At 36.4% G+C, this 13,160-nt stretch overlaps 1 protein-coding gene across 9 annotated transcripts in view; it reads left to right on the forward strand.

Moving 5' to 3' along the window:
• PARD3B (par-3 family cell polarity regulator beta) overlaps positions 1-13,160 on the forward strand; it is a 393,203-nt gene that overhangs the window by 198,538 nt on the left and 181,505 nt on the right. For 7 of the 9 annotated variants that reach the window (XM_051786819.1, XM_051786824.1, XM_051786823.1 and 4 more), the window contains 3 exons: positions 3,253-3,423; positions 6,582-6,711; positions 12,203-12,299. In XM_051786819.1, coding sequence (XP_051642779.1) covers positions 3,253-3,423; positions 6,582-6,711; positions 12,203-12,299 — 398 coding nt within the window. The remainder of the gene's footprint in view (positions 1-3,252; positions 3,424-6,581; positions 6,712-12,202; positions 12,300-13,160) is intronic. The other 2 variants (XM_051786818.1, XM_051786820.1) reach the window with 2 other exon arrangements.

Genomic DNA, 13,160 nt, shown 5'->3' on the forward strand with positions numbered 1-13,160 from the left:
CATCCTTTTATAATTTTTGAAGTGTCTATTTTTTATCATCCCTAAGATAAGAGGTTACTAGAATACTTGATATTTGTAATTATGCAGAGCCTTTCATGTGAAGAAGACTAACATTTGACTGAGTTTAAATGCAGCATCTTTTCCCGTAACCTAAAGGTTTTCAGCCTTGTTCATCTCGACACATCCTGGCTTTTCACTTCTGATGCATTCCTGATGATCAGGTACTTGCAGTCTACTGCAGTGGAGTCATTATAAGAAATGATGGAATACTTTCTACACGTGCATTGTTCAAATCAGACATGGTGTAGTTTGGACCTCCTTGGTCCTGAGTAGGACCTCTTGGTCCTACTGCTGCTACAGTAAACATTGCTTGTTGTGTGCAGTGGATAGGGAAATTGGATAATTCCCATAAATGCCATCGGGGAATTCCTGAGAGAAATGTCATTGATGTGATAAGGGAAATAACTAGTTGTGCTTTGATTAAAAACGTAAGTCCTTGAAGAACATGGCAGCATATCTTCCTGCTCTACTGTAAAAAGCCTAAGTCTTGTGAAGGACTATGTGAAGGATGTGGTAGCCATGTGGAGGTATGTTCTATCCCTTGCTGTGAGTCTTCATTAAAAAAAACAGCATTTTTTGAATTAAGCAAGAGAGGAACAACATCGCCCCTTATTAGAATAGCTCACTCACAGTTTCAGAGGTGGCATTTGAAAACTGTTCTGCTGAAATGCCAAATGTTGTTTTTCTGCTGCAAAGCCACAAAGAAATCTACCTCTCAGAGATGAAAGAAGAAACGTGTTAAAACAACATTTAGCTTGTTTTGAGCCAAGCAGATTTTCTTGCAGTTCAGGCTTCCAAACCAGGCCATAACACAAGGGATGTGAAAATCTGTGTTTGGAAACTCTTTAAACGTTGGGATTTTTTTCCCTGGTCTTTAAAATGGCAAGAGGTTTTCCTGTGAAATAACTCGCACCTGAGCTTGTGTGAAACCAGTGTTCAGCTGTCTTCCAACCTGTCTTGTACAGGTGACTTAGCAAGTGTGGTTGATCAACATTTATAAAGGATGCATACCATTTTTCTCTGATCACAGTTGAAATGTTGAATTTTTCATTTAAATGTTGCATGTAAGAGACTGGGGAAAAAGGGCGTATGCATCACAAGAAGCTCTTTAAGAATTAACATTATTAAAATGTAAATAAATATAAGGTGTCATACAAAAGTATCACAAGGAATATTAGAAATTGGGCCAATTGAGAGCTTTCTGAGGCTCAGTGATTCATTTAAGAATATGCACTGTGTTCAGGACAGTTGTGTAGTCAGCGGATGTGGTCATGACAAGATGGATTTGACATTAGAAAGAAACTTTAACAGATATTTATATAGTGGTTTATCCACAGAAAGGAAAAAAAGAAATCCAAGAACCTGTGGGACAGTAGGAGGAGGACACGAGGACTTGTAAAATTTCTGTCTCACAGAAACTCACAAAAAAACCCCACCATTTTTTCCTCAAACTCCTGTTACTGTGAATAGTTCCATTCATTTCAGCAAATATTGATAGAACACAAAGGAATTACAACATGTGCAAATAATAAAATTCACTGTTCAACAGTGTTAACTCTTCTCTCCCTAAACTTTAGCATGTGTGATGGCATCATTTTTATGTAGAGAACCAGTGGGGTTCACTTACTTTGGCTATATGTACATTTAAGTTGGCGTGAAATATTCAGCAGAGGGGTGGGAGAGATTTCAGTATCTCTTCCAAATGGCATTGCTGTTTTCTATTCTCCATTCCCACACTCTCCTGAGAAAAGTTTTACTTCTCTTTGTTTTCCTTCACTGAGTGACTTACCTTCCAATTCTGTCTTTCCATCTTCTTGTCCATCCCAATTTATTTTGGATTCTGGTATATGCTGTTTCTTCTTCAGCTCAGTGGTTATCTCTACTCTGCCGTGGTACTAATGATACCCAGTTCCAACAAAAATAACACTTAGTAAAGCTGGGTGTGTCACAGCTACTGCAACTCACTTGAGCAAAAATAACTTAGACTTGGCAGAATAATTAATTGAACATCTTAGTTATAGAAAAAATAAAAATCAGATCGTATATATATTTTGGATTACTCAGATGCATGAAATATGTAAACAGTTCGGATGAGTGCCTTATGGAGAGTTTGTGATGAACCTGTGAATTAACCAGATTCATTTTAACCAAGCAGTGTATTTATGTGCAAGAGCTTTCCCTGCTATTCTTCCTTCACTGCCTTATATTGGGTGTCTTCAGTTTTTTACTCTTTCTCCTTCTTGTTTGAAGTCTGATGCCAACCTGATAGTTGTGAATTTGACAAGCTTTAAAAGAAACTCTTGTGTCTCAATTGTATGGACCTTATTTTCTTGTTAAAGAGAGAAGTCCATGGCACATGCTTTTATGAAAAGAAATAAATCACAGATCATAAGGACAACAGCAATTGGATTCCTAAATCAAAAAACAGCAGTGTCCACAATTTTGTTACATCCACAAATGTCAGTTAACCTTGGCAAATGAAACTAAATGACTTTTTCAAAGCACAGGTTACTTAATATGGCTCAACCCTAATTTTGCTGTTGGCAGCAGTTTTGGATTTTGTAATATAGAGACAGCATTAATTAATAAGGATGCTTAAGTCTTAATGACCATTCTGAGCTGAGAAGTCTAGTCCATATGATGGCATGGTAATCGTGACAAGGTGGACACTAGTAAGACTCTAAGACAAAATTTTTGGAGCTATTTCTTACCAGACCTTACAGGAGATAATGCTGGGAAAATAAATTGCAGTACTCCTTTGTGGTTGAAATGGGGATACTAACAGCTGTGGTGTGGGCCCTTTTAACTAACCAAAATCTTCTTTTTCTTTTTTTGGGGGGATTGGGTTCTTTTTGTTGTTTATTATTTTGTTTTTGAGGGTTTGGTTACTTTGGTTTGGTTTTTGACTGACATAAATAAAACTGTCCATGTGAGAAAAACAGCAGTCTGTGCATGCACTTCTGTGTTAGTGTTTGCACTATGAACTCTTTACAAAATGTAGTAAATAGAGGAAAAAATGGCCAATTACTGGACACAAAGTTATTTCTGGCACCATGCAGTCTCCTGTTTCTTGAATTATAGGAAACAATGTCCAATTGTCTTCATCTTGCTTTCCTGTATGTAGAACCTCTGCCTAACAATTAATTCTTGGGTTTTTAAAAAAAAAATCCTGTTTTTATTTTTTACTTGTAGGATGGTCGTTTGCGAGTAAATGATCAACTTGTTGCAGTTAATGGGGAGTCTCTGCTGGGCAAGTCAAATCATGAGGCCATGGAAACACTGAGGCGCTCCATGTCCATGGAAGGGAACATCCGTGGGAGGATCCAGCTGGTAGTTCTCCGGAGGCTAGAGGTGCAGACAGAGGTGAAGCAGTAAATGCATTTATTAGATAGATGTCTTTCCAGTCCCAGTGGTTTTGCATACAAGAGATGATGGCTAAAGTCTTGCTCGCAGAGAGCTTCTCCTGGCTGAAGGAATTCTTGACTTTATGGAGAGAGGATTCACACAATGTTCTGGTTGATATCTTCTGGTTTTGCTGTTCCTGTTGAGACTAGGCTAAAAGTTACCTCTTATTTTAATTTGACAAGTGTGAGAACAAAAGCAAATGTGATTCCAAAAAGGGTTAGTTTAAGATAATTGTGTTGATGTAGTTTTGACTGTTTGCTACCTCCTCAAAGCAATAGCTGGGATACAGATACTTTAAATTATTCTGATTTCATTTGTTGTTAAAATCAGAGACCTTAGTACCTTAGTGTGACTTGGATTTTAATTCACTCTTTTTTAGTTTCATTAGTACTTTAATTATTTTTTTGAGTGTGTTTTTCTGGTCCCGTCTTCCCTTTTTTTTTTTCTTATTTTTGACTTTCAAAGAATTAATATTTTACTTTTCCTTCAGGATGGGTTTCTGAGTTGATTAACATAAAATTTGCTTAAGTAAGGTAACAAAATAAGAGAAGAAAGACATTTTTAACCATTATGTTTTCCAGACCTTGTATAAATTGATGTTTGCCAATTGCCTCTTATTTTGAAAAGGATTGGTTTTATGATCTCCCTTGCTCCCTCTTTTATGCATGTGTGCACATATGCACAGTCTCTCCTCATCTTTACATAGACAATATGTATGTTATACTGGCTGCCTTTTCTACTGATCCCAGTTTTAATTCTAACCCTTGAGTAAATATTTTAATAGGTTTTAAACATCTGTACAGTTCTTAAAAATAAAAGAGCATAGAAGTAGGTTTGGAGTATAAAAGGTTGTAATAAATCTCATTGTAGAATTCCGAGGTATTATTACTAGTTTCTTATTTAGTAAGCATTACTGGAACGTTTTAAAATGTTACAAACAATCATGTTTGTGGGTGTATTCACATAAAATATCAGGGAGGAAGAGGATGAAAATCTGACGTATCTTAGAGGAAAACACCTTTTTTGCTTTCCTTTTATATGAGACAGCATCATGCTGTAAGGAAGAATTATAAAGTATGTGTTATATTAATTGTGCACTTTTGTGATACAAGAAAGATAGCTCACCTTCAGAGAAGGCTCACTCCTGCAAGTTTTCTTTATTTCACAAAAGCCAATTTTCTTTTAAAAAAACCTTCTATTCAATCAGGTTGACCTAATAAAAGTATGAGGCTGCTTTCTGTAGTTAAGTGTATAGTTTTGAATATTATCCAGATGTATGAAGGGAGTAAATAGTCTTGACTCATGCCCTATGAAGAATGCATAATGAGGTCTTGATTGAATCAAATTCATTTTAAACAGGAATTAATTTTTATAGGATAGTCTTTAGGTTCAATTGTAATTCCATTTGAGTCTGGAGAATGCAGCAGAAATGCATTGTTGCTCATTCTTTCCTTTTCTCAAAACAGCTACCAGAGTACTGCATCTCAGCTTGGTAGAGGGAGAATATGTTTAGAAATGCATTATTGTTTTTATTGGTCAGGACACTAATGGAGGTCTTCCATGACAGCTGTGTTTTATAAGATGTATACTCGAATTAGGCTGCTTACTGATCAGTTGTTGGGATATTGATTGTGTCATTTACCAAAGAGCTGGAAAAGCAGAGTTGTTGTTGATGTTAATTTAAGGCTCCTTATCCCAGTCCATCCAATTCTCCAGTGGATGGTTTGGAGATTGCAAGACTTAATTTAGCTAGCAGTATCCATGAAAAAGCAGTAAATGTGGACTTTACAATGTAAAGAATGTAAACTAAAGGATTTCCAGTTACAAGAAGAAACATAGTTGTCAGTGGCTGTGTGGTGCATGCGTGTCTCTGTACAGAGGTTCAAAATAGCCTCTTCAAATGGCTTATGCTGCCCTGAGAGAGTGTTGCATGTGCTGCCTTCCACTGAGCCTACATTTGTAGCCATATTGTCACCGTGAGCATCCCAGTATTGATTTGTGTTCTGAGGTGCATTTTTTGCCATTTTATTATGCTTATTTTAGTTGTTATTATTCTATTATTATTTTATTATTATTTCATTTTTATCAAGTTACATTTTTCTTATTATTAAGCTTGAAAGACAAGGTTGCAAGGTGATGTGACGTGCTGTCCTTCCTTATGTGTTGGTTTGCTGGCAATCATTTGCCAATACATTACACCTCTTGCATCATTTTAAAAATAAATTACGTGGGTTAAATACAAGTATTTCTTCTGTAGATATGACTATAAAATGTAACAAATTATATATTTAGTATAACATTTACTGGCATGATGAACATGTAGTTTAAAAATAGAAGCCAGTTAGAACCTCCTTCAAAAAAACAGATATAAAATCACAGAAAAAATAAAGGTTGTTTTGAAAACTAGCCATAATATTCCCCTGTGTGGGTTTTCAGTTTTCCCTGAATAACGAGTACAGAAATGTCTTTCTGGGTCTGTCCCAGTTTTAGAAACTGTGATTTTTATTTTTATTTTTTTTTCCCAACTTTTTTTTCTTTGAGCAACTGCTCAGGAGAATAAATTAGGCGATATGGCATGTATGGGGGGTAGGAAATGTCTCAAAAGAAAAGCTGACTAGAGGTGTGACAGGAGTTTGTTTAGCTGCTAGCCAGAAGACCTGCGTTTGGGAGTTTGGTGTAACTCCTTACTTGCAAAACTGTTCTCGTGTGTGATCATCAGAACATATGCACTCAGTCTCAGAGAGAAGGGAACCAGCTGGCTGGCAGAAAAATACCATTGGCATTGCCCGTGTTCTTGTGTTGACAATGTCACAAGCTGCCCTCCCAGATGGAGAATTTGAATGAAGCCAGTTGTGGGTCATAAAAAAAAAAAGTCTTCATTTTCGTGCATCATTCTTAATGGTTGTTATTGCTTAGATGTTGTCTTATTTCATGGTCAGCACACACAAACAGCACTTCTGAAGCGATCTCTCGAGTTTCTCATTTGAGAGGAAGCGGTGTACAGTGAACACGTGACATCACACTGTATCTGTGCACTGGCTGCAGTGGTGGGTGCTCTTCTGCATTGTTGAACATGGAAAATTTTGTCACAGTGTGTGGTTCTGTTTTTCCCTTAGGAACGCTCAGACCAGGGAGTCTTTCAGAAATCAGCCTTTGATGGGAGTCATAACTTCACAGCTGCTTCCCGACGCAATGATGCCATTCTTCAGCAACTCGTCACATGCAGCCCTCAGGAGGGAATAAAAGGTAGTCTCTAGATATCCTTCTCTGTGCTGAAGGAGAGTGCTTTGTGGGGTTTTTTTCTGAAATCCACAGCCACTAGAAAAGCAGTTAATTAGAGTAAGTGCACACTATGTTACTTTGAGGCTTGAAGATCCAGAGAGGGTGGGAGAGCTGACTCAGAAGTTGTGAATTAGATTCCTGGCACAAATTCCAGTTTAAGTAACAGTTTCTAACTCGCTGCCCCAACACGTAAGGCTGGATAAAAAACAAATGATGAGTGCAAAATATATGTTGTCAAAATGTTTATTTTCTATATGTCTTTAATGAGTGCAATGATTTTTGCAGTTAATTTTTAGATTATGTCCCAGGTTATTATAAGCTAAATTAATTTATACTAAAACATGATATTCATAAAGTACACTTGCTATTTTAGATTTAAGGTAAAATTTGTTCAGAGGTTAGAAACATTCCCTTAATTTACAAATTGGAATGATATTAATGAACTCATTAAAAAAAATTAAGTAATCATGTACATTGTGCACAGAAAATATACATGTACGAGCATATGTAAGTAAGAGCTTTTAAGGCCACTTCTTTTCCCATCTTCTTTCATTTCTGATGGCATACTGTACTGTCTGTCCAATTTGCTCCTGACTCAGCAAGGTACTAAATATTTGAAAAGTTTAAGTATTTGAGATGGTCTTGACCCCTATCCTTTTAAGTGTGCTCTCATCCTTCAAGCCAAGCACATACTTAAATACCTTCCAGTAGGAAAAAAAATATTTTCTTTGATGTAGTTGAATTATGCATGATTTTTCCCACTTCCCTAGACAACTGTGGAATCAGGGTGGCCTGCAAAAAGTAATTTCATAGGCTGCTGTGTGTGGGGTGCTTTTAGTCAAAACCAAAGAGCCCTTATCTGAAAAATGCAAGAAAAACTCCCACAGAATTTAAGGGTAAATTATTTGTGTTGACTTCAGTATTTTGACAGTGTGATTCCAGGCAAAGAATTAGATACAGTCTGAATCATTATAAATATTCAAAGATCAGATCCTTTTGTTTAGATCTACCTTACATTTCGCTTGTTATGGATTTCACACTGATTCTGTAGTTACAGGAGAAAAGGAGCTTCTACCTTGGATCTAGCCTGCTTTGTAGAGTTAGTTGTTGCCAAAGGATCAGAAAGGAGCAAATACCTTTAAATACTTCCTTAAAAAACATATAAGCAAATACTCTGGAGTCATTGATACAGGTGAATGGCAACAGATAACTTGTCACTTAAATTCAAAACAAAGTGTGTGGAAGAGCTGTGCTTTCAGATAAGGGTTCTTGCAATCCAAAAATCAAGATGACTAGTTTGCAGCCCAATCATAAAATCATTTTCAATAGGCATCTTTTTAATTAAAGAATTATGGCGAGAGGGCGTTATAGCAAAAGAAATGTGATGGTCTCGGAAGAGAATGTGTCAGATGTGGAAAGAAAGCTTTGGAGTGCTGCTGGTACAGGCTAGGTCTTTGGCATGGCTAGGTCTTCCCAGTGGACAGCAAATACCAAAGATGTTTCTAGCACTTACTAGAAGTATCCTTGTACTACTATTTCAGTTGAAGATTTGGCATTTGATGAGTAAAATTGAAGTGATCTCAGTGGAGAACTGCAGAGGCACTTGCAGCAGCAGGCGGCTGCAGTGAGGATCTGGTAAATTATGTTGGTGAAAGGCACTTGGGGCTTAGATTGGTCTCGCATATTTCTCTTATTTTGAACTCACAGTATTAATTATTATTGAGATAATGCTTATTCTGCTTTCTATATGAGCCTGTCAGTTATTTCCTCCCATCACTGGTTCAAAAATTTTTTTTGCATTGTCTCTTAAAAAGTTTTGTCCTCGATCTTTCAAGGCATCTATAAAGGCAAAACACTACACCTGTGCACAACCCTCTTTTTAACTCAGTTATGAACTTCTGGTTGTATGTCTGTTTAAGGACATGAGTCAAAGACCTAGTGAGCTTCTTGTGACGGGCAGAAGCAGTCCTTTATATATGCTCACAGTGTACCATCCAGATATTGAATGTAGAAGTACAGTTGATACATTTTTACAAAGAATAATAAAAGACAGAAGAGATTTTTAACATAATACAGAATCTAATGTAAGAATTTAATGACAGGAGCTGTATTATGTTTAATAAAATGTCACTTTCCTAATTAATGTTTTCTAATAAGTTATTTCCAGTACCATTCACTCCTCCTACCAATAAAATTCTTACAAAAGCTCAGCAAAAATACACTGAAGCTTGGCCTGCTAATATTGCTGTCTGTTTTAAGAGTCTTTTTTATTATACATGAGCAAGAAAAACTAATATCTGGGGAAAAGTGCTTATAGCCAAAACATTAAATTTTGTCTTGCCTGTGGATATTTAAATAAAGGGGGAGGGGATACTGATTCAATATGGAAATGCCAGCGTTTGTTCTATTTTTGCATGAATAATACTTGCTGCCTTCAGGTCCTCACTTCTTTTGCTGCCAAGCTGTTGCACAGTGTTTTTAAGAACAACCTCTTTGAGAGTTGATACTTCAGTGCCAGCAGCTTTACATTTCTGGTGTTGAAAGATTACTGGAATGTGTTTCATTAGAGGTTCTAATATATTTCTTATAACCCTACATTATAAACACTTATAGGGGAAATGCTGTCATCTCTCTGCTTAAGTAGTAGAACAATCAAACTTTTTCTAATACCATAGATTGAGTCCTTATGGTTGTACAAGCATCTCTGTTTTCATACATATGTGGTAATGTCAAAACAGTAAATAAGGAAATGACATTCTTAATTATTTTATTTAATTATTTAGATTTTGTTTGTAAACACTGCATGTGTCTTGTAGACAGAATCCATTTTTACTCTCTCTAAGTTTATCTTTTTTACTCTCTTACTGTGTAGTATCTGAAAATTGAGTACATCTTGCTCAGTGGCTTAGAAGTTCCTCTGATTTTTCTGGATCTGTTAAGGTCATTTCCTGAGGTCTTCAACATGGAGCCGGTGACTGCCCCTTAGGTTAAATTCTCTCACTCTCTGCCTTCTGCTCCCATTTTCCTGGGAGCTGCAGTCCCTTGTGATCATTTCCAATTCACTGAGGAAATCTTGACATTTTTCTGTGTGTACCATTTGTTTACTGCAAGAAAAATACCAGTGGTAACCCACACCAAACAGCTTTAGTGAAATGATGTCTCAAGTACTGTGAATCTAAGTTAAAATAACGACCTGATTTACTCAGCATCTTGCTGTGGCTAGAGGTGTCTGCTCAAAGAGGCTGAGCACAGCATAAGAGTGTGATTTTTTTAGGTTTTTAAATTCTTTTTTGTCTGTCAGATATCTCTTTCCTAGTTTGGGTAGTCAGTGGTTTAGGGACTTACTAAGTCAGAGGCTCTGTCTCTCCAACTTCTGGTACATTTTATAATATTTTTTTAAAAATTTGTTCTCAAAGCGTTCTCATAGCAGTGAGTTCTATAAAAAATACTACTTCGTGTTTGTCCTAGGTGTGCTGCTTGATAGTTACACTGATTGTCGTCTTGTTACTGTGTATGAGATAGTAAGAGCTTACTTTTCACCTTATGCATAGCCTTTTCAATTTCATAGACTCTTCTTGTATCCCCTTTTATTGCTTTTTACTCTAAAGAATCCTAATCCTTGGTCCTTGTAGGAATGTTTCTACATGTGTCCAACTACCCTTGCTACCTTTTCAATATGTTTCTTAGTTGTATTACATGGTTTTCAGATAAAAGAATGAGACCTCAGATCCCATTTCAAAACTAGGCACACCATTAGCTCTTGAGTTCTAGTTGGAGTGTTTGGACTTTTTTGGACTTGTAAAAGACTGTCTCCCTTTGACTTCACTAAGCATATCTTCAAAGAACAATCCATGGCTCATCTAGTGTACAGTTCCAGAGTGATAATTGCTACAGTAACAGCCTTCATGTATGTCTCAGGATTTTCCCCTTCTCCAATGTGTATCACTTTGCAGTCTCTGACAGGGAATTTCACCTGTCATTCAATCTTTTTGCAGAATTTCAGTCTGTTTCTTTTTTATAGTTCTGAGTGGTTTTTTCATATGAGGAAATATTTTCATCTTCTGATTCATCTTGCAAATCAATTACATTGAGCAGTATGAGATCCCCTTTGTTCTAAATTCTTTCTACTGTGAGAACTTGTCATTTATTCCTCGTCTGTTTCCTGTCCTTAAATTCAAACCTGAAAGAATGTGATCACAGTGCAAGAAGCCAGTGTGCATATGTTAGGTAGCATATCTGGGTTTTACGTCAGACTGGCAACTGATAATTTTTAAGGTCCCGTTAAAACTTTTCTCATCTGCTCATCTTCACTTTCTTCTGATGACATTCACACTTTTCCTGAGATACAAGGTTGGAGCTATTTCTTATCATTCTAATCTTGAGGAGGCTATCCAGCCAATAGAGGTTTTATAGGATCCTTGAGCTAATACTGTAGGTTTGTTTGGATTGGGGTTTTTTGTTTGTTTATTTTTTTCTTTTAGGGTAACTATCTCAGTGCTCTTATCAAATAAATATGATCTATTGCTTTCTGCCGTGATCCCTCCTTTTAGACCCTTTTTCTCTCAAGTCAGATTAGTGCCTTCACACACAATTGTGCAAAAAGACTGCCAACATTCCGTGCAACAGAAAGTGAAAGTGTGGTACATCAGTATTGTTGGATTGCTTGCCTGCCATTGAAAACCAAGAAAGTGTCCATGTTTCCTATTAAGTTTTGGAGGGCTGAAGACAGATTCTACACTGAAAGATGTAGGGACTTTTTCTAAGATCAGATCTTTAGACAAGAAGTAAATTTACACAACAATAATGAACTAGCCTAGAGTGGGCATGGCAGTGTTATAAAATATTGCAGGTCTGTAATACCTCAAGCTCTGAGTGGTTTGAGTAGTTCATGTTTGTCTTTGTACAAAGTAATTTTCTGGTGTTAGCTGAATGCTTTTTGTAAAGGTAAAGGAGGAGTTACCAAAATGGTGGGAAAGCGAAGACTGTAATTAAAAAATGCCTCTTTCTTCTCTTGCCATAGAATAACAGAAATTTTTCTTCTAACTGAGAATGTGTTCTCTTCTGTACATGAAAGGAGATAAATGCTCCCCATCAAAGGGAATGAAAGCATGAACCTCCAATCAGTTAGGATGCAGCTATGTAGAAGTGAAAATCCACTCAAATGGAGTAAAACAATTGTGCCTTGCACTCAACTTCACTATAAGTACAAAGTTTCCCTATATTTACCTTTAATTATGCATATGCAAATCTGGAAATCAGCTCTTCAGGAAATCCCAAGGGGTGCATTTTCTGCTTGGTGTGATTTTAATTCTAGTTTAGTTAGTTTAGGGATTTGAATAATTTGTGATTCACTTCAGCATTGCTTGAGGCCTTCCAGTCCAGTCATCAGTCAGTGAACTCGTGTAATGTATTTGTTTCTGTGGCTTATTTAACCCCTTTTTAAATTTTATTTCAGAGTTTTCAGTGTCTGATCGTGGCAATGGTGAAAACGAAACCCCTCCACCTCTCCCTCCGCATCCCAGTGAGGATTTGCTGAATGAGAATTATCATAGGTTGGACTTCAGTTCTTCTTAATAGTTACAGCACTAATTGCTGATTAGTAGTTATGATAATAGTTCTAATTGATTGTAAAATAACTTTTTTTTTTTTTAAATTTGTACCACTCTTTTTCATCACTTGCGAGATCCTTTAATATAAGCTGGGAATGTTATTTCAGCATCTAGTGTGTTGTTCATTTCAGTTGTTCATAGTCTGCAGTATGCCTGCTCTCCATGATATATGATACCCAGTAAAACAAAAAGAATCCCAAAACATAATCCCTAGAAAAAAAAAATTAATTTAAAATTGTACCGGTGGATGCTATGTGTAAATGCAGTTTGAAGTCTCTTAAAGCTTCAAAAGTCCTAGCCAAACACAGTTTGTAGTAAAGTGAATCTTCTTATGTCAGCCAAAGACATTCTTGAGATTACAAAATGAATCTTCAGTAAGTCTGAGCAATGAAATGTGTAAGGGAAAAATTAATGAACACTTTACCAGTTGTAAATGCATTAAGTAGATTATTCAGATGCTTTTGTAAAGGCTGATGTGCTTGATAGCAGCTAAAAGCTTTAATTTCCTTAGTAAATACAGAAGTTTGGAAGGTCAGGAAAAAGAGTAAACACGTTGAAGTTCACGATGGCTCATACTGTTCCTGTCTCTAATAGCACAGGATTCAAATCAAAGCATAATTTCAACCTATCCTACTTGTGATGCCAAAATGCAGTGTTGAATACTGTTTATTCATCTTCTGTGTATTCAGTTATGATATATCATGCATCTGTTGCAATGGTATTGGGAAAATACGCATTTCAACTCAAAATTTAGCCATGTGTCTGTCCTTGTGCGCATGGATGTGATTAAAAACTACCCTTAAA

Source organism: Manacus candei, unplaced genomic scaffold (genome assembly GCF_025592945.1).
Source record: "Manacus candei isolate 608988 ecotype Guabito, Panama unplaced genomic scaffold, ASM2559294v1 h1tg000023l, whole genome shotgun sequence".
NCBI lineage: Eukaryota > Metazoa > Chordata > Aves > Passeriformes > Pipridae > Manacus > Manacus candei.